A 26,968-nucleotide genomic window follows, 5' to 3' on the forward strand; every position below is an offset into this window, starting at 1 on the left:
TAGGCACATGAGGTGACAGCAATGTCCTTAGCATCATGGGCTCAATGGTAGTGATGTAGCCAATCTCTAGGAAGGAAAAGTGGTCAAGAAAGAAATACATGGGAGAATGAAGGGAGCAATCAGCCAAGACCACAGTTAGGATTACAATGTTGCCCATGAGAATCACCACATAGATGACCCAGGATACCCCAAAAAGAAGATACTGAAGGCCGTGAAGATCCCCAAAACCCAAAAGGATAAGTTCTGAAATCTGAGTCGTATTTTCTTCAGTGCTGGCCATGACTTGGATCTAAAAAAATAAAAAAGAAAAAAGAAAAGAAAAGAAATATAAAGAATGACCATTGATCAAATTCTATTTTTAGAAAAAAATGAAACTGCTTAGAGGTATCATACATATCAAGCATAACTGGCTTCTTTCTGGATGTTCAAGATTTTTAATTAATAAATTTGATCACAGTCCCCCAGAGGCCATTTGGAAAGTTCATCTTTGACTTCAATTATCCCTTCATATATAGAATGTATAGGCCCTTGAAACTATGATTATGACACATGAAGATGCACATTTTTCCTGCTATTTGTTTTTGAAAAAATAGAGAGAAAATATTCTATCTTTGGAGATCTTACTCTGGTTGTTTCTATTGCTGCTAGAGGTGTTATCATCAGCAATGAATATTCTGAATGACTTACCTGTAAATTGTATAAAGTCTATGATCAAACTTGTTTCCTGTTTTAGAAATTCCATACCAATTAAATAATATGAATTGAATTTCAAATGTTGAAGGATGTTTAATTCTTAAAACTTATTTAATAGTAAGTTCTCTATACATTAGTAGAGGAGGCATAATGACGTGAGGGTGAACTAGTGATGGTAGGGATATGGTATGGTATAATAGAGACATACCTGAATTCAAATTCCAGCTCTGCCACTGAATGGCGTGTGCCTTTGAGTAAGTCACATCACTTATCTGACAGTTTCCTCATCTTTAGAACAGCATATTAATTCTATGTAACACGATTTGCACAATCACTGGTCCATATTAGGCATTTAATACATTCATTCATCCATTCGACAACACTTATTGAGTTCCTACTCTATGTCAAACTCTTTGAAAGGTGCTTAGAATAAAATGGTGAAAAAGTCAAGAATTTTTTAACAAGTCAGGAGTACTCTCTACATCTCATGGAGTTAATATTTTAGTAGGAAAGAAAGACTAAAAACAAGTAAAGAGACCCATAAAATAATTTTGAGTTGTCCACTATGAATGTAAAAAATAAGGACCCAAAATAGGAATATGCCATATGTATGTGTGTTTAGGAGAGGGCTACTTTGGTTAGTGTGGTCAAGAAAATGCTAAAACATTGAGACCTAAAAAAATGGGAAGGAGATAGTCATGCAAGATTTGGGAGTGACGCGTGGGAGAAAGTATTCTAGGCAGAGGGAACAGGCCTTAAGCAAGGAATGATTTAGAGTGTTAGAAAAACTGAAATTGAAAAATACATATATATGGTTTAGGGGGAGTTGGAGAGAGAGAGAGAGAAACAGAGTCAGAGACACAGAGAGAGAGACAGAAAGAGGGAAACAGAGACAGAGACACAGAGACACAGAGAGAAAGAGATGAAGAAGAGACGAGTAGAAAAATAGGAAAGGGCCAGGTCATATGTGTCCTTGTAGGCCATGCTATGCCATGTAGACGTTAAATACAGTAGGAATTCATTGGAGGAGGTTAAGCAGCATTGTGATCAAATTTACACCTTATAATCACTTTTTACACTGTGTAATTAATGAATTAGAGTGAGAACTTCATGGGTAGATTAAGACAGTTAAGAGATTATTTCAGTGGACCAAGTGAGAGATGATAGTAAACCTGAATAAAGTGGTTGCAAAAAAGTTGGAGGGAAGACAAGGTCAAGATACATTTTGGAGGTAGAAATGCCAGGGCTTACTAATAAATTAGATGTGAGTAGTGATAAAAAGTGAACTATCAAAGATAACTCCTGGGTTTCTGGTTTGAGCAACTGTTCCCATTTACTTTGATGGTGATTATGTGGAGGGAAGTTTAGGGGAAAGTTCAATTTGGAGGTGTTAAGTTTAAGATGTTTGTTTATGAGAATTCTGAGTGGAGAGGAGAAGCGGACAGCTGGATTTGAGAGTGTGTAGCCCACATGAGAAGACTGGAGTAGAATATAAATTTAGGAATCATCAGCATATAGATAATATTCAAAGCCACAATAATGGACAAGGTGACCTGTAGAGAGATTATGGATACACAAGAATGTACTACACTGAGCTTTAAGACCCTCTTTCTCGGGCTTCCCAGGTGGCGCAGTGGTTGAGAATCTGCCTGCCAATGCAGGGGACACGGGTTCGAACCCTGGTCTGGGAAGATCCCACATGCCGCGGAGAAACTGGGCCCGTGAGACACAATTACTGAGCCTGCGCGTCTGGAGCCTGTGCTCCGCAACAAGAGAGGCCGCGATAGTGAGAGGCCCGCGCACCGCGATGAAGAGTGGCCCCCACTTGCCACAACTAGAAGAAAGCCCTCGCACAGAAACGAAGACCCAACACAGTCATAAATAAATAAATAAATAAAAATTAAAAAAAAAAAGACCCTCTTTCTCTTAGGCCTGACAGAAGGAAAAGTAAGAAAAAGAGATTGAAAAGGAGTCAGTGAGGTAGGATGTAAAGTGGGAGGAAATACAATAAGAGAAGCCATGTTTGAAGAAAGTTATTGATTGTGTTAAAAGCTGGTATAAGGTTAAGATGAAGACACAGAATAGTCTCTTATGTTTGGTTACATGGATAATAGATTCAGTAAAGTGGTGTAGACTGAAGAGGAACAGAAAAATTGAGTGTAACTATAGAGAGATGAGCATTGACTTTCCCTTTTGCATGCTGATCAGAATGATATATTAGTAAATGAGGAGCTAATTTTAAGAGTGAAATCTTTTATAAAGTGAGAAAGGATGGGATACAGAACACAAGTGGAGGGGTTCGCCTTTGGTAAGGGCATGGACACTTCATCTTTTTAACAAGAGGAAGGCTAGAGAAAATAGATGCAGTTGTAGTTAAGCTGATACATCTAATCTTAGGAACATGGTGGAGTTTGCTTCTAATGGTTTCCATTTTCTCAACGAAGTAGGAGAAGATGTTATCATGCAAAAGTGAGGGTAAAGGAAGACATATGGGAGGTTTGAGGGCAGAGGAAATATAATAAAATAGTCATATCTGCAAATGAGAATGCTATCCTTCTAGAAGAAACACTAAAATTTCCAGGCAGTATTGAGTGGCAATTTGATTTTTGAGAGCATAAGTTTAAGGTGTAACCACACGGCTTTCTTGCATGATCTTCACTAGCAATGTTTAGCTGCTAGAGTGGAGTAGGCAAATAGTTGGTTTCAATCAGGTTTAGAGTTTGACAAATGAAAACAATGGAAGAAAAGAGGGGCAAGAGAGTTAGGGAATATTTGTAAAAAAAGTTGTAATGAAGGACTATATGATAAGTGTTAAGTCTCTCCCATTTCCTTCTACTGTTTATTAAAGACAGAAAGGACATTAAAACTGTCATTTGACCAACCCTTTAATTTTTTGACTAAAAAAGAAAATTCAGGCAGGTAAATTGTCTTTCTTAGGATCTAGATCTAGTTAGTAACAGAGCAGGAAATGACACCAATGTCTTATTTTCTGGTTCTTGTTCCTTCCATTATAGCATGCTCTTATACTTTTTGCTCTCTTTTTGTCTCTCTTCAGTGTCCAGCCCTTAATGTGTAATATGTAAGTAAGTACCTGAACAAAGACTTACCTTCAGTTTAGTAACTTATGTGTCAGGAGCTTAATGATTTTCAAAGAACTTTCAGATCCATCATTATTTTTAATCTTCCCAAAAATCTTGTGAGGTATGTGGCAGTAGGTCTTTGATTCGTCTCATCTGATTTTTCAGATACGAAAACTGAGTATGATGATTACTATACTACAACATTGTATTTGCATTTCAATTATGGCTCTTTTTTTTGGAGGTAAAAAGTTAATCTTATGTATGTTGATATAAGTGTGAATTTACAAGATGCTAATCATATTATGAGCCAGGAGTTTTTGTTTAGTAACTGGATGATAGGAGTCATATGGAGATTGCCATCATATAAGCTGAACAACAAATACCAGAAACTGAGGTAGCTTTCCATGATGGACATGTAACAAAAAACCTGCTTTAGGAAAAAGGGGTTTGGAAGGTAGGATGAAGTAAACTATTTCAGAGCTCTGGTGGGTGTCCAGCAAAAGTAGTACCTTCTTAGGAGAAGAGAGAGAAGGTATTTCAGGCAGAGAGAATAATGTGGAAAAATGTCCAGTTACTTGAGGACCATGTTGGCCATTGATTTCAGAAAGATTGTTTGAGCAAAATGAGTAGGGGGCTGAGGACAGAAAAGGGGGGCAGCACATACATTTTTGGAGAAAGAAATACCAAAAAAAATTTTTTAATGGGTTAAAGTGGGAGAAACAAAGAGAGTGATATCACAGAGTCCAAGGAAGGAAAGGAGCCATCAGAATTGTTAGTAAAGAAGGAGCCATGAATATTGGAGTGCTGTGACAAGAATCCTGACAGTACTGAGACAGGGAGGTAAAAAGTAAAAACAACAATTGTAGATTATTATTTCAAGACTGTTGGTGAAGTAAAGGAGAGGGAGAGAGAGCCAAAATAAAGTAGAGGTAGAAGAGAGAGAGAGGATTGAGAGAAGATATTCTTGTTCATTCTTGATTTTGCTTTTTAGTAAAGGAGAAACTTGATCAAGATTCTAGGTGAAGAGTCTAAGTCCAGAGAGAAGTAAATATGAAAGACATGCAAAGGGATGACTGATGGAGTAAGGAGGGTTAGAGGGGATGGGACGGGGGAAATATATAAGTGGAGGCATTATCTTTAGACAAGAAAGAACAATCATCTTTTAGAAGAGGAGAAGGGGGTAAAGATGGGTGTGAATAGTGATTATCAAGATAATTACCTCATCTTTTTCCTTCCACTTGAGTTTGGAAACTTAAGCCATCCTTAGATGGCTACGATGAGCCCGTGGTAGAGATGTTCACTTTGCTTCCTCAGAGCCTGTCTTCTTGTTCCATCTGCATATGTGGAGCCCAAAATACTTAGCAGAAACCAAAGTGGATTGCTAAGACACGTAGCTGGTTTGCTGTACCACTACTATGTCGTTTGACCAGGAATAGATCCAGCAACATCATGACAGATACGATATTATATGTCCTTTAAAAAGATCCGACAGGGCCTTAAGAATCATAGCTTTCCAACCTTTCCTTTTATATCTGCACAATTATACTTTTCTCCCTAACTTCCCTGGAACCCACCAAGCTTCCAAAAAGAAGAACTAAGAGTACTTCACCCTAAAGGCTCTTTTGGTTTTCAGGTGATTGTAACCAAAGCGTTTTCAGCTCCTGCAGTGACCTCCTTTGGGTTTAGAAAGAGCACAATACTTGCCTATGTATCCATGTTTTAAACACTCCTACAACCTTCTGCAAGCAGGGATTGGTAGATACAGTTCAAATAAGAAAACCAATTATCTTTAAGTTTGGCTCCCAGGGGAGCTTTGCTTTTTAATTGAGAGATCAATGTTGGATTCTCATGACATCCTGAACTTCCATTCAGTGACTGCTGACTAATAGTGTGAAATTGGAAATTGGAGTATCTGACATGTCACATGGGTCAGAGCCACGATCCATTTAGGCCAGCCTCCAGAGGCTGCTGAAAGCACCAAGCAATAGCTTGGAGAGGGTACAATGTGAAAAAGTACTGAAACGAGTGACAGAAAATCTAGGTTCTAGACTTGGATCTCCTGCTGCATGTGCAGTCTGGTGTGTCATTTATCTTTACTAAATCCCAGGTTTTCCTACTTTGAATGGGAGCGATAATCCCTGTCCTGCTGACCTCACAGAGTTACTGTGGGACTCAAATGATGTACGGGAAACCCTTTATCAACTAGAAATCTATATGATCCATAGTAATATCATATTTGAGGAGTGTGTTAATGATGTCGCTGATCATAGAAGTTGAGGATAGCTTTGTCTTTAAGTTCAAAGATATCTGGATCCCTAAAACTGGAAGTAAAACTCTTACTTTTTTTACATCATTAAATACAGCCTGAAAACATCTAAATTCCTTCCCCCAAAGCCTTCAGTCAACTTTAAGTGAATTTTACATTCTAATTAAAAGCACAACTGTTAGAGTTTGGTTTTTATAATCGAATTAAAAGTCCTCTTACACAAGCTGCCAAAGGTAGTTTTTAAAACCAGTTACCTTGTCATTTTCCCACCCTTGGTAGACAGATTGCATCTGGCCTCCTGAGTAAGTTTTGTCAATGCAGGTTCATCTGCTTTCCAGGCTATATAGAAAAGAGTTGTTTGGGGTAGTAAAACCTCTTTGTATAGCAGTTAGTGAGGCCTGTCCCATTTCTTTGATGACTTTGTGAAGCATCATACAAAACAGAGCACTGGTAGAGATATGACCATTTCTTCTGCTATCCCAGGCCATCATCATTGTCACCATCTGGTTACAGAGTTCACAAACAATGCCCGGCCCCTCCTCTGTGTCAGTCAGTACTCTAAATGCGGGGAATATAAAGGTGAAGAAAGGCTGGGAAGCTGAATCCATGACTTAGGAACTCAATGACTAGTGGAAATGACAGACATGTAAACAAAGCAGTGGAACTGCAACATGATAAATGCAACAAAAAGACTCTGCATAATATGTAGATGTAGCACAGAGAAAGGAGTTGTGGGATGGGGGAAGTAGTAACAGTGAAGGTCCATTGAAGGACCTGCCATTTGTTTGGGGATTTTTTGGTTTATTTTCTTCCAAAGCACTTTTTCATCTATCATTTCATTAATCTTTATAATGCATTGGGTTTTGAAGGATGAATAGAAGTCTTTTGAGCCAATAAGTGGGTGGAGTTTCAGTCAGAGGGAATAGCATGTGCCAGTAAAGAGTGACAGTAGAGAAGGCTGGAGAAGGAGGCAGACACAGAAGATGGTGGGCCCTGTACACCATCCTAAAGAGTGTGGACTTTATCCTGAGGTCAATGAGAAGGGTTTTTAAATAGGGAAGTGGCGTACTCATGTTTGTGTTTTAGAAAAGCTATATACTTTGGGTGGATATGCAAATAAACTAGAGGCAAAGGAGGAGACTCAAGATAGGAAGTCAAATGAAGAGGCTGTTACTTCAATTCAGGAAAGAATGATGGTTATTGGAAAAGGAGAGGAGGCAATGGCTTCAGGCAATAGTAACATCACTGTCTTCATCAGTAAGACCATCTTATCCCTTCATCATTATTCAACTTTATCAAAAGTAATTTGTGGAAGAAAATAATTTTTCTAAGTATTTGCAAACATATGAATGGATCATAATCCTGAAGTTCACGTGTGACTTAGTTATTTGGTGTCAACTCACATTTCCCATAGAAACAACAGCAGTCCTAAATCTCTGGCCATCCCAGAGAAATCGATTTAAAGTACAAAGTACTTGAAAAGCTTTATGTTTGCAGTGAAATATAGTTGTTCTCTAATAACATTTGTCACATGAATAAACGAAAGAATGAAGGAATAAATGTATTAATATAATTTACTAACACAGGCAAAAGTCTGTATTAGGTATTATCAGAGGTGCAAAGACGTCTCAGATGTAGCTCTTGGCCTTGAGGGAAATGAAAAAAATGCTTCAGCTGGACAGCTCACCAAAGTGACACCTCCTCTCTAATTGCCAGCATGCTCGTCACTAAGGCTCAGCAGGAAGTTTTATTAAAAGAAAATTCAATAAATGGTACGTAATCGTCAATACACAAAGAGTACTAACCTAAGAATCACACAAGGTGTCGGGTCTTTGATTTTAAGCTCATGAATTTTTCAAAAATGAAGTTTAATGAACAATACATAATTTGCACATGGTGAATAATTAAAACAGTATAACTAATCCTCCCTCCAATTCCAGACAACAGTCCCTCTCTCCAGAGGCAACTACTATAAATTGTGGGTGCTTCAAGGAATTTTATGTGCTTATACCAGCATCTATATACATTTACGTTTTTTCATATTTATACAAAAGTGATTGCACAATCCATAATAATTTCACAGAGCTTTTTAATTTAATATATTTTGGAGATCTTTCTGTATCCGCATGCACAGATCAATCTCATTCATTTTAACATTTACATTCTGCCCTGGCATACGAATAAGCCATTATTTATTTATTTTTGTTACAGAGCTTGTTTTCTAAGAAATAAAAACATTATAGATACGATAAAAATTCTTTTTGTCCCCAATCCCATTTCTCGTGAGCCCCAGAGGCATCCACTATGCTAAAGTTGCTGTGTGTCCTCCATGTTCATGTTTTTATCCTACTATATATGAATGTATCTATAAATAATACGTGATAATATTTTGTATATTTTAAATTTCACACAAATGGCATAACATTTTGCAACTTGCTTCCCCCCAACCCCCTCCACTTCACATTTGTTTCTTCAGACCTATCCTTGTTGATAGTTGTAGTTTTCGTTCACTCATTGTTGATTTATCTTGCTCCTAGTTATACTGAACACTGTGGGTTTGTTGGCTTTTCCTTGTAGGCTATAAATAAAAGTCCTGCAGTTGGAATTATTTTTCTCAAATCCTTGCTTTGACTTTGCACTGGATAGATTAATAAAAGGATGGAAGATTCTTATAAATTGAAAACCTGGAAACTTTTTGGTCTAGAAAAGGATGGACATTTATGTTAATAAATTTTAGCCAGTACAAACAATGTTGCAATAAATATTCTTGAATATGTTTTTTGTATTTCTTTAAGGTACCTAGGAGTTGAATTGCAGGCTCGGAGTATATTCATATTTTCATATTTACTAGGTATGACCAAATTGCTCTCTAAATTCGATGTGCAAATACATATTCCCACAAGTAGCATAAACAGTTATGTTTCCTCACATTCTTGCCTGCATTTGGTATTAGCAGATATTTTTATTTGTGGTAATCTGATGTAATATTATCTCTGTGCTAATTTAATTTGCATTTCCCTGATTATTAATGAGGATAAAAGAATGTTTTCATCTTTTTACTGGCCATTCAGGTTTTCTCTTTTGTGCATCGTCCAATAATATTTTGTCCATTGTTAATATGGATTGTTGTTTAATAAATGTAGTCCTTTATGGAATCCATATCTGTCTGTTATATATTTGTTCCAAATATCTTCTCCAAGTCTGTCACTTGCCTATTAACTTTGTTTATTGCAATGTCTTATAGCATAGAAAGATGGAAGGTTTTATTTTTTTTTGATGTGGTTAAATTTATCAATCATTTACAATTTGTACTTTTCGTGCCTTATTCAAAAAATCCTTTCCTACCCCAATATCATTAATATATTATTCTAAATTTCTTTTAAATTTTAAAAGTTTTTTTAAAAAACATTGTTATTGAGTCCATCTTGAATTTATTTCTATATATGATGAAATATAGGAAATTAATTTTATTTGTTCCAATATGAATAAGCAATTGTTTCTACACCACTTATTGAATAGCCCCTCATTTCCTCTCATGATCTACAATGTCAGTTCTGTCATATACCAAGGTCCCTTATACAGCTGACCCTTGAACAACATGGGTTTGAATTGCACAGGTCTACTTATATGTGGATTTTTTCCAACAGTAAATACTACAGTACTACATTATCCGTGGTTGAATCCACAGACGTGGAACCAGGGATATGAAGGAACTGTGTGTATATGAAGGGTCGACTGTAAATTATACATGGATTTTCGACTGCAAGGAGGGTTGATGTCCCTAACCCATGCATTGCTCAAAGGTCAACTGGATTCTCAGCTTTGTGTCTGGGTCTCCCTTTTCTCCAACTGATCTGTTTTCCTCTCTCTACGCAAATACTATGCTGTTTTAATTACTATAGTTTTCTAAGTCTTGATATCTGTAGGATAAGCACTTCCTATTTATTCTTCTTCATAATTGTCCTGGATATTCTTGGTTTCTTAATTTTTCATATGAATTTTAGAATCAACTTGTTAAGGTTCATGAAAAATCCTGCTGGAACTTTGTTTGGAATTGCCTTGAACTGATAGGTTAATTTTTGGAATTGTGGACATCTTTAAGTTAATGAATTGCTGTATATGTAAAAATGGTATAAATCTCTTCTGATTAAAGTCTTCTTTTAAGTCCTTCAGTAGTGCTTACAATATTTTCCATAAAAATAATGGGCATCTTTTGTTAGAGTTTTACTTAGGTTAATAGTGTTGCTTGTTATTATGAATGGTAGCTTTATTTTAACTAGTTTCATTTTTTATTTTATTTTTTTAATGTAATTAATTAATTTTTAAATTTATTTTTAACATCTCTATTGGAGTATAATTGCTTTACAATGGTGTGTTAGTTTCTGCTTTGTAACAAAGTGTATCAGTTACACATATACGTATGTTCCCATATCTCTTCCCTCTTGCATCTCCCTCCCTCCCACCCTCGCTATCCCACCCTTCTAGGTGGTCACAAACACCGAGCTGATCTCCCTGTGCTATGCGGCTGCTTCCCACTAGCTATCTATTTTACGTTTGGTAGTGTACATATGTCCATGCCACTCTCTCACTTTGTCACAGCTTACCCTTCTCCCTCCCCATATCCTCAAGTCCATTCTCTAGTAGGTCTGTGTCTTTATTCCCATCTTGCCCCTAGGTCCTTCATGACCTTTTTTTTTCCTTAGATTCCATATATATGTGTTAGCATACGGTATTTGTTTTTCTCTTTCTGACTTACTTCACTCTGTATGACAGACTCTAGGTCCATCCACCTCACTACAAATAACTCAATTTCTTTTCTTTTTATGGCTGAGTAATATTCCATTGTATATATGTGCCACATCTTCTTTATCCATTCATCTGTTGATGGACACTTAGGTTGCTTCCACGTCCTGGCTATTGTAAATAGAGCTGCAATGAACATTTTGGTACATGATTCTTTTTGAATTATGGTTTTCTCAGGGTATATGCCCAGTAGTGGGAGAGATTACTACAAGCAACTCTATGCCAATAAAATGGACAACCTGGAAGAGATGGACAAATTCTTAGGAATGCACAAACTTCCAAGACTGAACCAGGAAGAAATAGAAAATATAAACACACCAATCACAAGCACTGAAATTGAGACTGTGATTAAAAACCTTCCAAGAAACAAAAGCCCAGGACCAGATGGCTTCACAGGAAAATTCTATAAAACATTTACAGAAGAGCTAACACTCATCCTTCTCAAACTCTTCCAAAATATAGCAGAGGGAGGAACACTCCCAAACTCATTCTACGAGTCCACCATCACCCTGATACCAAAACCAGACAAAGATGTCACAAAGAAAGAAAGCTACAGGCCAATATCACTGATGAACATAGATGCAAAAATCCTCGACAAAATACTAGCAAACAGAATCCAACAGCACATTAAAAGGATCACACACCATGATCAAGTGGGGTTTATCCTAGGAATGCAAGGATTCTTCAATATACACAAATCAATCAATGTGATACACCGTATTAACAAATTGAAGGAGAAAAACCATATGATCATCTCAATCGATGCAGAGAAAGCTTTTGACAAAATGCAACACCCATTTAAGATAAAAACCCTCCAGAAAGTAGGCATAGAGGGAACTTTCCTCAACATAATAAAGGCCGTATATGACAAACCCACAGACAACATCGTCCTCAATGGTGAAAAACTGAAACCATTTCCACTAAGATCAGGAACAAGACAAGGTGGCCCACTCTCACCACTATTATTCAACATAGTTTTGGAAGTGTTAGCCACAGCAATCAGAGAAGAAAAAGAAATAAAAGGAAACCAAATCGGAAAAGAAGAATTAAAGCTGTCACTGTTTGCAGATGACATGATACTATACATAGAGAATCCTAAAGATGCTACCAGAAAACTAGTAGAGCTAATCAATGAATTTGGTAAAGTAGCAGGATACAAAATTAATGCACAGAAATCTCTGGCATTCCTATACACTAATGATGAAAAATCTGAAAGTAAAATTACGAAAACACTCCCATTTACCATTGCAACAAAAAGAACAAAATATCTAGGAATAAACCTACCAAAGGAGACAAAAGACCTGTATGCAGAAAATTATGACACTGATGAAAGAAATTACAGATGATACAAATAGATGGAGAGATATACCATGTTCTTGGATTGGAAGAATCAACATTGCGAAAATGACTCTACTACCCAAAGCAATCTACAGATTCAATGCAATCCTTATCAAACTACCACTGGCATTTTTCACAGAACTAGAACAAAAAATTTCACAATTTGTATGGAAACACAAAAGACCCCGAATAGCCAAAGCAATCTTGAGAATGAAAAATGGAGCTGGAGGAATCAGGCTCCCTGACTTCAGACTATACTACAAAGCTACAGTAATCAAGACAGTATGGTACTGGCACAAAAACAGAAACATAGATCAATGGAACAGGATAGAAATCCCAGAGATAAACCCACACACATATGGTCACCTTATCTTTCATAAAGGAGGCAAGCATATACAGTAGAGAAAAGACACCCTCTTCAATAAGTGGTGGTGGGAAAACTGGACAGGTACATGTAATAGTATGAAATTAGAACACTCCGTAACACCATACACAAAAATAAACTCAAAATGGATTAAAGACCTAAATGTAAGGCCAGACACTATCAAACTCTTAGAGGAAAACATAGGCAGAACACTCTATGACATAAATCACAGCAAGATCCTTTTTGACCCACCTCCTAGAGAAATGGAAATAAAAATAAAAATAAACAAATGGGACCTAATGAAACTTAAAAGCTTTTGCACAGCAAAGGAAACCTTAAACAAGATGAGAAGACAACACTCAGAATGGGAGAAAATATTTGCAAATGAAGCAACTGACAAAGGATTAATCTCCAAAATTTACAAGCAGCTCATGAGCTCAATATCAAAAAAACAAACAACCCAATCCAAAAATGGGCAGAAGACCTAAATAGACATTTCTCCATAGAAGATATACAGATTGCCAACAAACACATGAAAGAATGCTCAACATCTTTAATCATTAGAGAAATGCAAATCGAAACTACAAGGAGATATCATCTCACACCGGTCAGAATGGCCATCATCAAAAAATCTACAAACAATAAATGCTGGAGAGGGTGTGGACAAAAGGGAACCCTCTTGCACTGTTGGTAGGAATGTAACTTGATACAGCCACTATGGAGAACAGTATGGAGGTTCCTTAAAAATCTAAAAATAGAACTACCACACGACTTAACTAGTTTTATTGAGGTATAATTTACAAACAATAAAATTCACCAATTATGTGATGAGTTTTGGCAAATGTATACAGTTGTGCAATGGTCACTACAATGAAGATGTGGAACATTTCCATCACTCCAAAAAGTTTCCTCATGCCCCTTAAAATAAATCTCTTCCACTCACACTGGGTCCCTGGCAACTGCTGATATATTTCTTTTCACAATAGTTTGTCTTTTTCTAGAATTTTATATAAGTGGAATTATTATACATGGTATATAGGCCTTTGTGCCTGACTTCTTTTATCCAGCATAATGTTTTTCAGATTCACCCATGTTTTTGTTTATATCAGTAGTTTCCTTTTTATTGCTGAGTAGTATTCTATTGTATGGATGTACCACAGTATATCCATTCACCAGCTCATGGTTGTGTCCATCTTTTGGCTATAATGAATAAAGCTATTATAAACATTCACATGACAAGTCTTTGTGTGGACCTGTTCTCATTTCTCTTGGATAAATTCCTAGGGTGGGGTTGCTGGGTCATATAATACGTGTATGTTTAACTTCATAAAAATTGCCAATCTGTTTTATAAAATGGCTATACCATTTTTGCATTTCCACCAACAATATATGCAAAGTTCTGAGAGTTGTCCCACATCCTTAACAACACTTGATGTTATCAGTTTTCTTCATTTTATCCAGTGAATGGTAACTATTAAAAAATTCTATTTTCTAATTGTTTTTGCTACTATATAAGATTATTATTGAGTTTCTAAAAATATCTTCTTTGCAATAATATTTATGAAAACCCTTAATAGTTAAAATAATTTGTCTGAAAATTCTCTTTGGTTTTCTATGTAACCAATCAGGTAGTCTATGAATAATGATACTTTCTTCCATTCCAGTGCTTAAATCTATTTCTATTCTTTGTCTTATTGAATTGACAGTGATCTCTCCAATGCAATGTTAAATAGTAATTTGGAATGCAGTTATCCTTATCTTGTTCATGGCTCTGATGAAAATGTTTCTAAAGCTTCTACATTAATCATAATGTTTATTGTAGGTTTTTGGTAGCTATCATTGTCAGATTAAACTTTTCCCTCTATTTTGATTTGTTTCAAGGGTTTTTTTTTCCATAGAGAGTGGTTGAATTTCATTTAATTTTTTAAATCTATTGAGATGAATACATATTATTTTCTCTTTAATCAGCTTAAGTAATGACTTGTAGTAATGGATTTTCTAAGGTTAGACTATCATTTAATGCCTGAAAACAAGCCCATTTGATTGTATAGTATTATTTTTATACATTTGTTGAGTTCAATTAATGAATATTTTAATTAGGACTTTTGAGATTTTTATCAAATTATATGAGATTGGCATATAATTTTTGGTCTTTTAAACAAGCTTGTCTGGTTTTGGTTTCAAGGTTTTACTAACCTCATAAAATGGATTGGGTAGATTTTCCAGTTTTTTCTGTTCTCTGGAATATTTTATATAATGTAGAGATTTCCTGTTCTGTGATAGTTTTGATGTACCTTACCTGTGAAAGAATGTGGGATTGGTGCCTTTGTTGGCAGAGAGGTTGGTTACTGATTGAACTTCTTCAGTGTCTAATGGCCTACTCATGTTTTCAACTTATTCTTGAATAAAATTTTGTTAATTTGGATTTTTCTACAGAACTTCTCATCTCATCAACGTTTTTATATTTATTGGCATAAAATGTTTCATAACATACTCATTACTGTAAAAATCTAAAATGTTTAGTAATATCCCTATTATCATTGCTCATATTCATTATTCAGGTCTTGATTCTTTTTTACTTTTTCAATCTTATCAGAATACTGTCTATTTTATTAAGCTTTTAACAAATTAGGTTTTGGGTTTATTAAGCATTTTTATTTTTGTTTCCTATTTAATTAATTTCTGTTTTGATATTTATTTCCTTTCTTTTTCTTTCTTCTGGTTCGCTTCACAATTCTTTTCTTACTTTTTGAGTTGAATGCTTAACATATTAACATTCAGCTATTTTGTTTCATATTGCATACATCACATTTTCTTATATCACATCAGTTACACTCTACAATTTGATATATGTCATTCAATAATAATTGTGTGTAATTTTAATTAAAATTTTTCTTTATTCCATTTAGAAGGATTTTTGTTTAAATGTATGGGGGTTTGGGGGGTATTTTTTATTAACTTCTATTTTATTGTATTTTTATGAGAATGTTATTAATATTATATTGCTTATTTAGAATTTGAGACTTGCTTTGATACTTGACTTGTGTTCCAGTTTTGTAAATCTTTCAAATGTGACTGAAAATAATGTGTATCCTATATTTTGGGGGCCCAGGACTTGATATGTATGTGTTTGTGTATTAACTCAAACTTCATAATTGTGCTGTTTAATATCATATTTTCTTCCATATCTGCTTTATCAGTTTCTGAGAAGGGTGTGTTAAAATTTCCCTTCTAGTAATAAGGATCTGTCAACTTTTCTCTTGTTCTATCAAATTGTTTCATCTTTCAGAGCCACAGTTTCTCTGTCTGTAAAATGCAATGAGAAATTGTGTGTAAAACAATAAGTTCTAGGATTGTAGGCACTCAATCATCCAGAGGTGCTCTTGCTTGGTTGTTATTACTATTTTACATAATACTGATATTAGTAAATCCAAGCCCTGCCCTCTCAATAAGTTCTCAAGAGGGCTTGGTTTTGGAGGGTGAGGCACACTGTTCAGAATGAAGCCCAAACAAGGAATACTAAATCACGTTGATCAAGTCGTATTATCTAGGCAAGGCCAGTGACAATTAGGAGTCACCTCATTCACAAGGAAAAGCAGTTGCTTCTAGAATGTGCATCTCTTGGGAACTTTCTTCAAGTCACCAAAGGGACAATGGTCTCAGGGTGGAGTGAGCAATTATAGAGCAATGTAGGGACCAGACCTCAGTAGCCTTCCTTCAGCTAAGCAGGGCTCCCGGGCATTGGAACCTCATGAAGTTCTTGAAGGAACACATGGCTACTGGTAAAGTCTTTAAAGATTCTAGACACTCCCAAGGATTCCTTTCTTAAAATATGTTTCTAAAGAAGTTTTGGCAGTTTTCCTATGAGAATTGGTGTTTTCTGAGGTATCTGAGCAAGAGGCTGAAGTGATTTTTGGGAAATCTCTCCTTCTCCTACCTGGGTCTAGTTTCAGGAGAAAGCCCTAAGAGCAGACCAGAGGGTGTGGTGACCCTCCACTCCCACCTGTACACTTTCTAAATGAATGGGATGTCAGGACACTTAAGGATATTTTCTTTCCTTCTTTACTCCCTTCTTCCTTCCCTCCCTCCCTCCTTTCCTTCTTTCTTTCCTCCCGTTCTTCCTTATCTTTATTTCTTCCCTCTGTGCCTCAGATGTGTTAAGCAAGGGCTCAATCTAAAGAAAATGTGTTGCTACTGACTCAGTCTCCACTGTTCGTCTCTCAGTGCCTTGATGCCACATGTATATAGCACAAACCTAGGATTTTAAAAAAGTGAAATGATCACTCTAATAAAGGTTGGAAAAGTAGTTTAACATGAAGGCTCTAAAATCAGACAGACCTGAGTTCAAAATTCTGACTCTATCCCATACTGTCTGTGTATGTGTAACTGAGCAAGCCACAAATCCTCTGATATTCCTGATAAAGTCAGGATAAAATCACGTTGTTGAACCCATGGAATATACAACACCAAGATGAACCCTGATATAAACTATGAACTTTGGGTGATTATGATGTGTCAATGTAGGTTCATCAATTGAAACAAATGTACCAATCTGGTGGGGAATGTTAATAATGGGGGAGGCTATGCATATGTAGGGGCAGAGCATATATGAGGACTTTCTGTACTTTTCCTTGAATTTTGCTGTGTACCTAAAACTGCTCTAAAAAAATAAAGTCTTAATTTAAAAAAAATTTAAATCAGTTTGTTGTGAGGATTAAATGAGATAATCTGTGGATTTATCATAGTGTCTGGCATTTGCTAGGCTCACAATAAACGCTAGCTCCCTATTCCCTTCTTAAACTCATATCTATTTAACTCTGCCCTGCTTTGAGCTCCACATAAACCCTCTCCAGCTACAGGCACATATTTGTTCACCCAATGAGCGCTTGCTTTGCACAGCTCACTATTACTGGGAAAGTCAAATGCAGATGTCATCCATTTTCCCAAAGAACTGTAATCTGGATGGAATACAACACTCACACATCAAATCAATAGAAAGCAATGTATTTGCAAATGCTGAGTTATAATGCTGGGGTGGGGGGTGCGGGCAGAGGCATAAGAAAAGGTCAAACAGGAAGTAAATACTGGAGGGGAGGTAGACTATTGAAAAAGGAAAGGAGGGGGTGAATTAGTAATACCCCTCTGGCTTTTCAGAGGGTTCAGAAGTAGACACAAATGCCTATGGCAAAGCCCAGTGAAAAGTTCTTATTCTTCCCACGAACAACATTTCATTAATGCCAACTTGGCTCCAGGCACTGAGGTGGTTACATAGGTATGAGACACCTTGGTCTTCCCCTACAAGGCATACAATCTAGTAGAGGAAGCAAGATATGGGTATAAGAAAAGTGGAGTAGAATAAGGTAGTATAGGAGTATAGGATGATTGCATGCTGTAATCATTGGTTCTAAAGTTCCAAGGAAGGGGTGAACACTTTTGGTCAGCTCAGGAGGAAGGTCTTGATTAAAAATATGGGGAGTATCTTTCACTGCTGAAAAGTGAGGGTGTTTTGAATGAAGAAAATAGTAAGTGCAAAGGGGAAGATATGAAGTATGGGGAAGGGAAGAGGGGTTGTGAAAGATAAAGTTTGAGAGGTAAGATTCTGACTGTGGGGTATCATCTGTAAGTTAAAGGATTTGCACTTTATTCCGAGGACAATGAAAAGCCATTGAAGAGTTTAAAGTAGAACAGTGGATGTAGTCAGACTTCTGCTTAGAATAATCATAAGGCAGCAGTGTGGAGGATAAATTGGTCAGGGCAAGCCTGGAGGAAGTGAGACCAGTTAGGAGGCTACTGCAATAGTCCAGGCAAATGATAAAATAGAGAAAAGTCTGCTCTAGGACAGAGGCATTCCCAATAAGGAAGGTATCAGAAAACAAGATCCTCCTCTAGGTCTGGCTGCCTTTAGACTTGAAGCAACTACACTAGGTCACACTTGTTTAGACCTTGCCCAAACCTAACTTGACAACAAGTTTTGAGTCAGGAAGTAATTCCCTGATAGCTTCTTGTAATCAAGGCCTCACATTTGTTGATTGTCTGGCCAATCTGAGTAGTGTGGACTGTAGACAGAGAACAGACTAAAGCTAGAATAAAGTTTTATGGAGGTCTTGACCTCCATAAAATATGATTCTTACCACAACTGTAAGTATTCACCCACTCAAAGCCATCTTGGGTCAATTTAGGGAAATCAGAGCTCTATTTAGAACTTCCTCATGTATGATAGTAAGGAATTGTTTAGATGTTAGCAAGACCTACAAAGAAGGTATATCAGCCCTACCCAAACATCACCCCATTTTGTCAATAATCTTTGCTTCTAAATTTGCCTTCTACCCTGTTCCAGCCAAACCAGCCTTTTATGCATCTAGATTCTATTATCTCAGCCTTTGATTCCAAGATCTCCTCATTCCCTTCACTACTCATCCATTCTTACCACTCCTCACTCTTCATAGATTTTATTCAAACCACCCACCTCTTCCTAGAGGCTCTCTTATGAACCCAATCCATTCTGCTTCCTTTGCCTTGAGTCCCAGCCTCACAGCTTATATCCCTTGGTGCTTATTGATAGGCACCCCAGTAATCCAGGAGGTGATATAACAGAATGGAAAGGACATAAGCTCTTTGGACAAAGAGACCGGGATTCAACTCCTGTATTAACCATTATTTAGCTGTGTTACCTTGAGTGAGTTACTTAATGCTTTTTAGCTATAGTATTCTCAACTGTAAAATGGGAGCAACAATAGTACCTGTATCACAGAGTTCTTAGGAGGATTATGAGGTAACTGATTTGGCATTTATTACATAGAAAGGACTCAATAAATGTCAATTTAAATGAAAAGTCATAGTTCAGTTGCCTTTTGGGTGGGATCTTCTGTCTTCCATAAATTAACTGAAAGATGCCAAAAGTTAGTGACCATAGATTTCTTCCTTGTTATCCCTCTCCACCCCTGCATCTGGTATAAGGCTCTGTATACAACGTGTTCATTAATTTAATGACCAGATCAGGCATAATACAAAGCCACAGATAAAGAATTGGCTATGGGAAAGGGAGTGGGTCTTAGGGGACAGAAACTAATATAAATTTGAGAGACTGGATTTACCAGAAAGGGAAAAAATTCGGAAACCTTGGACCCTGAAGGTTAATAGAGAGGGCAGCATCTTGCCTTATGCAGAAACAGTGTAATGTAGTAGAAAGGGAGTTTCAGAGTCAGGCAGTCTTGAATTGAAATCTAGTTTCCACTGCATTCAAGCTATATGACTTTGGACAAATCTCCAAATCACTCAGGGCCTCAGTTTCCTCATCTGTAAGATTAAAATAATAATATTTGACTTCCAGAGTTGTGGAGAGGATTCAAGGTCTAACCTATTTAAAACTCCTAGAATAATGCTTGAGACATGGTTGGTGGCCAAAAATACATCACCTACCTCTTCTTCCCTTCTCTGTCCTTCCTTTATTGCATTGAACATCATGGAAATCTGGGTATGGGGAGGGGGAAGAATTGTGAGGTCTTCTTGAGAACATTCCCAACTGTTTCCTTCATATCTTTGTTCCTCAGACTGTAGATCATGGGGTTGAGCATGGGGATGACCACTGTGTAAAATACAGAGACCAGCCTTTCCCTGCCTAGTAAGTACTCAGAAGTTGGGCACAAGTAAACGAATACCATGGTTCCATAGTACAAACTGACATCAGTCAGGTGGGATGCACAAGTGGAGAATGTCTTGTGTTTGCCCTGGGCTGAGGGGATTCTTATAATAGCCATGAAGACACATGTGTAGGAGACCAGGACTACTGTCAGGGACACAGACACATTAAAACCACCACAAACAAACAGGAGAAGCTGAAGGACCTGTGTGTCAGAGCAGGAGAGTTTTAAAAGGGGAGAAATATCACAGGAGTAATGAGTGATGACATGGGACTTACAGAAGGTCAGATGAAAGATTGTGCTAGTGAGGAGCACTGTGTTCATTAGGCCCACTGCATAGCTGGCAGCCACTAGCTGCAAATAGAACCTTGTGGACATGAGGATACGGTAGAGCAGAGGGCTGCAGATGGCCACATAGTGGTCATAGGCCATGGAGGCCAAGAGAAAGAACTCAGTGACAGCAAAGATCACAAAGCAGCTTGTCTGGACCACACAACCAGAGAAGGAGATGGTTTGGCAACCAGAGAAGAACCTCATCAACATTTTGGGGGGCTCCCCTGGTGGCGCAGTGGTTGAGAATCTGCCTGCTGATGCAGGGGACACGGGTTCGAGCCCTGGTCTGGGAAGATCCCACATGCCGCGGAGCAACTAGGCCCGTGAGCCACAACTACTGAGCCTGCGCGTCTGGAGCCTGTGCTCCGCAACAAGAGAGGCCGCGATAGTGAGAGGCCCGCGCACCGCGATGAAGAGTGGCCCCCGCTCGCCGCAACTGGAGAAAGCCCTCGCACAGAAACGAAGACCCAACATAGCAATCAATCAATCAATCAATCAATCAATCTTTAAACAAACAAAAAAGAATAAACATTTTGGGGGCGGTGATGGAAGAATAACAGAAATCAATAAAGGACAGGTTGCTGAAGAAGAAATACATGGGAGTGTGGAGTCGGGAGCTCACCACAATGAGAACAAGGAGGCCCAGGCTTCCAACTACTGTGACTGCATAGATGAGGAAGAAGAAGGCAAAGAGGATGGGCTGAAGCTGAAGCTCATTGGTGAGGCCCACAAGGAAGAATTTGCTCAAGTCACTGGCATTGCCTGCTCCCATTGGGCCACTGCAGGTCTGCGGGTGGGATATGCATGACAATAGGGAGACGTGTACAGCTCAAGTCCTTAAACAGAGACCTGTAGGATCTGGTCCTGGCTACCTAGGACATGACACGCACAGTTGTGTGTGTCAACTGTGACAAATACTTCATCCTGGCTCCCTTATTTCTTGCTACCCTCCAGCCTATTGTATACAACGTTTAAAGGTATGAGGATGGAATTTGAAGTCAGAAGAATGGTTCTTAATCTCAAATTTTGCCACTTATTTTCTCTGTGACCTTGGGGGAGTGTCTTAACCTCTCTGAGTCTTCTTTGTAAACAGGGATAAAATACCAATCTTGTAGGACTGGTTGTAAGGACTAAAGGTGATGGTAGGTGTATGTAAAATATCTAGCAAGGCATGGGAAGAAAGCAGGTACTCAGTGAATCCTAATTTTCTTCCTCCTTCTACATACTTCTTCTTCCCAGCACCGAACCTGTCCTCAGCTAAAGTTTAGCCTGAATATAAAGTCAAGGACACAAATCTTAGACATGGGAGGGACTCTACAAACTTACTAGTTCTTTCATTATCAGTTGTGTGTTTGAGGGACAGCAGGGGATGAGTGGAGGGGGAATATAATATAAAACAATAAAATATAGAGGTAAGAGGGCAAGCTCCAGGGTCAATTATAGGGGGGTTAGAATCCAATACTATGGCTTACTAGCTGTGTGACCTTAGACAAGCTAGTTAACCTATCTGAGCTTCAGTTTCCTCATCTTTAATATGAGAGTACCAAAATTTTCCTACTTCATTAATTTACTGTGAAGATGAAATAATTCATGTAAAGCACTTAGCACAGTGTCTGGTGCACACTAGGCATGTGGTAGCTTTAATAATGATTGGGAATCTCCTAAGTTTGTCTGTTCAAACCACACAGAGGCCCCTTTTAGATTCTGCCATTTGCCTCCTTAAGAATCCTTCCCTAACTTACCTCCTGTTACTACTCATTGTGTTGTGATTCTCCAGTGTGTTGAGGCAGAAAAAAGAGTGAGAACTACTACTCTAATCTAATACTGTTTTCAAGATCTAATACTGTTTTCAAGAGGGAGAAATCCAGAAATCAGGACATCAAAAAGGGAAGTAATTTGCCCAAAGTTGTCCCGGGATTTGATGGAAGTGCCAGAACTCGAACCCAGGTGTCCTGTCTACAGTATTCCTTCCACTTGGAGTAGGTAACAGCCTCTGACCTCTCCTCTTTCAGAAACATGGAATCCATATCCCTATCAGAACACAGGGAGCAGCTTAGAAATCACAACGTTGAATTCTGCTTGGGGCCATTTCTATCCTTTCTCTTAGTCAGGAAGATTGACAATGCCTAACCGTACTTTATTTTAATATTGTTTTTCCCGTTAAGAGCTGAGACAGTGAAGGACAAATTATAGCATTGCACAGAGAATTTACATCATTGGATTTAGAGTCAGAATATCTGGGTTTGAGTTCTGATTCCATACTATTTTTTGCTCTATAGAATTTGGTAAGTCCTTTCTGGGTCATAGTACCTTCACCTGTAAAATGGGCATAATAACACTCACTCTTCTGTACTCACAAGATTACTGCAAAGATCCAAGGAGAGTCTCCAGGAAAATGCTTTGTAAAGATAAATATAGTCAGGGCAAATATTCAGAAAGCATGCACTGGGAGAGCCATGTCAACTTTTAAAAAGTTCTATGACGATTGCTAAATTGCTGCTCTTGAGCCTCCTCCTCCCTGGGTGCTTCCCTGACACCTGCCAGCACATCTTGACTTTCACAACACTGGCCTCCATGTTCTTGTGGGCTACAAGGGAGACCCTGGAAGAGAAAAATAGATTGTCCTCCAGCAACCTGTAAGTTAATGCTTGTTGCCCTTCTGCCCCTCCGAAGTTGTGGCTGCCTGCTTTTGGCTGGTGTTCCATTAAAGTCACCTTTATGGCCATCTTTGGGAACTGAAATTTCCACAGTACATCGTACTGGTTGTTAAAATTTTAAATATTATCCTGAATATATTAATAAATACCATTAATAAAGTACCTAGTAAGTGCCACACATTATGCTGGGTGATTGACATAAATCATTTTACTTAATCTTCTTAACCACCTTAGCAAGTAACTACTATTATTAGCATTTCCATCTTACAAACCAGGCAACTGAGGCTTGGAGAATTTCAGTGCCTTGCTCAAGATCTCATAGCTGTTAAGTGACAGAATCTACACTCAAATATGGTTCTGCAATATTCTAATGCTACTGTTGTATCCATGTTGTCTTTTCTAAATATAGAGTCATACAATTAGAGATTGTTAGTTTTTTCCCAAGGGATTTACAAATCCATCCTTTCTCTGTTATCATGCTAATCTTGGAAATAATCAAGATGGTTTCTCTTAATTTTATAGATGATGAATTGAAGCCACAAAAAGTTATGTACTTTGTTCTTGGACATGCATGCATTCATTCACTCAACTAATATTCACTGGATGCTTGGTGTGTTCCAGGCAATGTGATAGGCACTACGGGTATTCTCATGGACTTTACAATCCAAAGGAAGAGATGGCCAACCAACTAACAAACAAACAAATACATAAATAATAATAAAATTATAAAGAAAACCAAACAAGCTAACGGAATAGAGAGAACTCAGAGTTTGGAAAGGCAACATTAGGTAGAGTGGAAGGTAAAACCTGCCTGAGGAGTTGATATTAGGAGCTAGAATCTGAATGGAGAGAAGCTAGCCATACAAAGTCCAGAGTACACCCAGATGCTTAGTGACATTGTCAGGAATAGAACCGAGGTCTCCTAAATTCCACCCAGAGCTGCCATCTCCAGGTGGAAGAAAGTTGACTAGGAATGACTGAATATGTGGGACATTCAAAGTTTAATCTGCAAGCACCCCTGTCCTTTAACACCCACCTTTATTCTTTGAATGTCTCTAGAAGTCACAAATATTCACCAGCCACTTTTCTGTTTCTGTACTCATTGAAAATGCTTCAGCTCAGTATCAGTGGTTGGGCTTTCTCCAGATGTTCCCTTGGCAAGTGCAGATAAGTTTGTGTGCCCACAACAGTAAAGCCTCTGGAACTAAGCTCCAAGTTATACTTCCCTCCCCACTTCCCCCTCCAGGCTTGGCCTTTTCTGTGTAATTGGCAGAATCATTAATATAGCAAAGTTTCTGTCTTTGTGACTGGTCTCCTGAGATGCTGAGGAAAGTAAGCTCAAGGACTGAGCAGCTGTGACGTCCAAGATGGCTGAAGCAGTAAGCAGAGCCATCCCCAATGGGGTGTTTTCACTGACTCATACTGAGAGTTAGGGGACCTGCAGTCACCATTGAGATGTTTTGGGAAGAGTTGGAAGAATCAACTTGACTATGAGATATATTGTGTTATAAATTTTTTATCTAAAATACATTCTTAGTCATATTAAAAAGTGTTACCCACAATTAAAATACCAGTTGCTTCCCCAAACATATGGATTCTAGGAATTAAGGATAAATGACCAATACAGAAGATGGTAGTAAGAATATATTTCTCATTTTATGATCTGTCATATTACCTTGTTTACTCAACCTTTTACTTTGATTATAAACTATAAATTACTTTAAACATTAAAGAATTATTTAATTAGTTTTTATGTGGTCAGTAAAGTCTCTGAGTGCCACTCAGTGTTCTAATAAAACACACTTGCACCTGAGATATATGTGGCAGCCAGCTGCCTTGTACCATACTGTTTCATTTTTTATCAGACTGGATTTGGTTCTATGCATTTGTTTTATTTTTTTCTAGTCAATAAATGTTTATTAAATATCTGTCATATGCTTTTCATTGTGCTAGGACCTGGGAATACAAAATCAATAGTAAATTAATAATATCCCCTGCATATACTCCATTCCCACTCCCCAATACATGCACACGTGTGGATGTGCTCACACACATACACACATAGTCTCTCATTTGGAAGGCAAAAGCAGCTTCAATCTCCTTTGGTGCTGGCTCATTAGCAGCTTTTATAGAAAATACCAAGTTGTTATGCATTTTAAGGGCTAAAGCTACTGATTTTAAAGCAAGAAAATTGTTTAAAAAGTAGACTTTATAGACATGTCTCTTGTGGGCAGATTCATTTAATTTTGTTGCTTGGCTGTGCAGATTTTGTAGCCATTTAAAGGAGAAAGTATTTTTTTCTTCAAGTTAAATTGTGGTACATTAGGTGATATTTGAACCAGTTTATGAGCTTCTGTTATGGCATGATGGGCTGACTCACATATTGAAGAACGCTGCCCCCAAATTTAATTATCTTGGGGCATTACACCGCACAGGGTAAAATGAGCCATTTTGTTCATCACGACTGCAGTCTTTGCTGAAATGGAGGTTATGGGATAACAACTTAAAGGCTAACTCATTAATGCTCAGGGACGAATGAAGTAATGTGCCAGCAGACCAAATTGGAGCCTGAATGTTTTCATGTAGAGACCTGTATCTCTTTCCCATGTTGTGATATATTAATGGGGATGTCTTTATCCATTGTCACTGCCTGTAGACATTTGAATACCGTAGATGCAATACCTTCTGGGCACTCAGCCTTGCACACTAACTACTTCTCAAACTCCAAATGTCTCTCAATGGCTAGAAGCAAAATTCTGATGGTGCCATAAAATGCCTAATTTATAAGGATTTCTAACAATGGCATCAGTGTAGTCCCTGCTTTTTTTCTCATAGGTGTTTATTAGTGAGCATTGCACCATCCCTAACTATTTGATAGGGGCAATGGAGTAAATCAGTTCTCCAAATTGTGAAGGCTGTGGATTTATGCCTCGCTGAAAGCATTTCCTTCCTTGCAATGCCAAAGTGAGTGACCTTTCTGACATTTCTCCATCTATGCCATGCATTTCTGGAGGACATGAGGAATAGTCTTGATGATATCCAAATGTGTTTCCCCTCTTTGTATTTTTAAAATATTTTACACAATTTTTAAATGTTACTTTCCATTTACAGTTATTGCAAAGTATTGGCTATATTCCCCATGTTGTACAATACATCCTTGAGCCTGTCTTACATCCAATAGTTTGTGCCTCCCATTCCCCCGCCCCTATGTTGCCCTTCTTCCCCCGCCCCCACTGGTAACCACTGGTTTGTTCTATATCCGTGAGTCTGATTCTTTTTTGTTATATTCACTAGCTTGTTGTAATTTTTAGATTCCACATATAAGTGATATCATACAGTATTTGTCTTTCCCTGTCTGACTTATTTCACTTAGCATAATGCCCTCCACCTCCATCCATTTTGCTGCAAATGGCAAAATTTCATTCTTTTTATGGCTGAGTAGTATTCCACTGCATACATATACCATGTCTTCTTTATCCATTCATCTGCTGATGGACACTTAGATTTCTTCCATATCTTGGCAATTGTAAATAATGCTGCTATGAACATTGGGGTTCATGTACCTTTTTGAATTAGTGTGTGTTTTTGTTTTTTTCGGATATATACCCAAGAGAGTGATTTCTGGGTCATATGGTAATTCTATTTTTAGCTTTTTGAGAAACATCCATACCATTTTCCACGGTGGCTGCACCGACTTACATTCCCACCAACAGTGTATGAAGGTTCCCTTTTCTCTACATCCTTGCCAACATTTGTTATTTTTGGTCTTTTTGACAATAGCCATTCTGACAGGT

At 37.7% G+C, this 26,968-nt stretch overlaps 2 protein-coding genes across 10 annotated transcripts in view; both read right to left on the reverse strand.

The window, feature by feature from the left end:
* The window catches only part of IGSF1 (immunoglobulin superfamily member 1), a 444,083-nt gene that overhangs the window by 76,487 nt on the left and 340,628 nt on the right, over window positions 1-26,968 (reverse strand). The window lies entirely within an intron of this gene.
* Window positions 20,005-21,289, reverse strand: LOC132357188 (olfactory receptor 5G9-like). Its single transcript, XM_059910470.1, has 2 exons — window positions 21,034-21,289; window positions 20,005-20,741 (listed from the first exon to the last, which is right to left on the reverse strand). The coding sequence occupies exons 1-2, from the start codon at window positions 21,287-21,289 to the stop codon at window positions 20,005-20,007; spliced, it is 993 nt and encodes a 330-aa protein (XP_059766453.1).

Source organism: Balaenoptera ricei, chromosome X, assembly GCF_028023285.1.
Source record: "Balaenoptera ricei isolate mBalRic1 chromosome X, mBalRic1.hap2, whole genome shotgun sequence".
In the NCBI taxonomy this organism is placed as follows: Eukaryota; Metazoa; Chordata; class Mammalia; order Artiodactyla; family Balaenopteridae; genus Balaenoptera; species Balaenoptera ricei.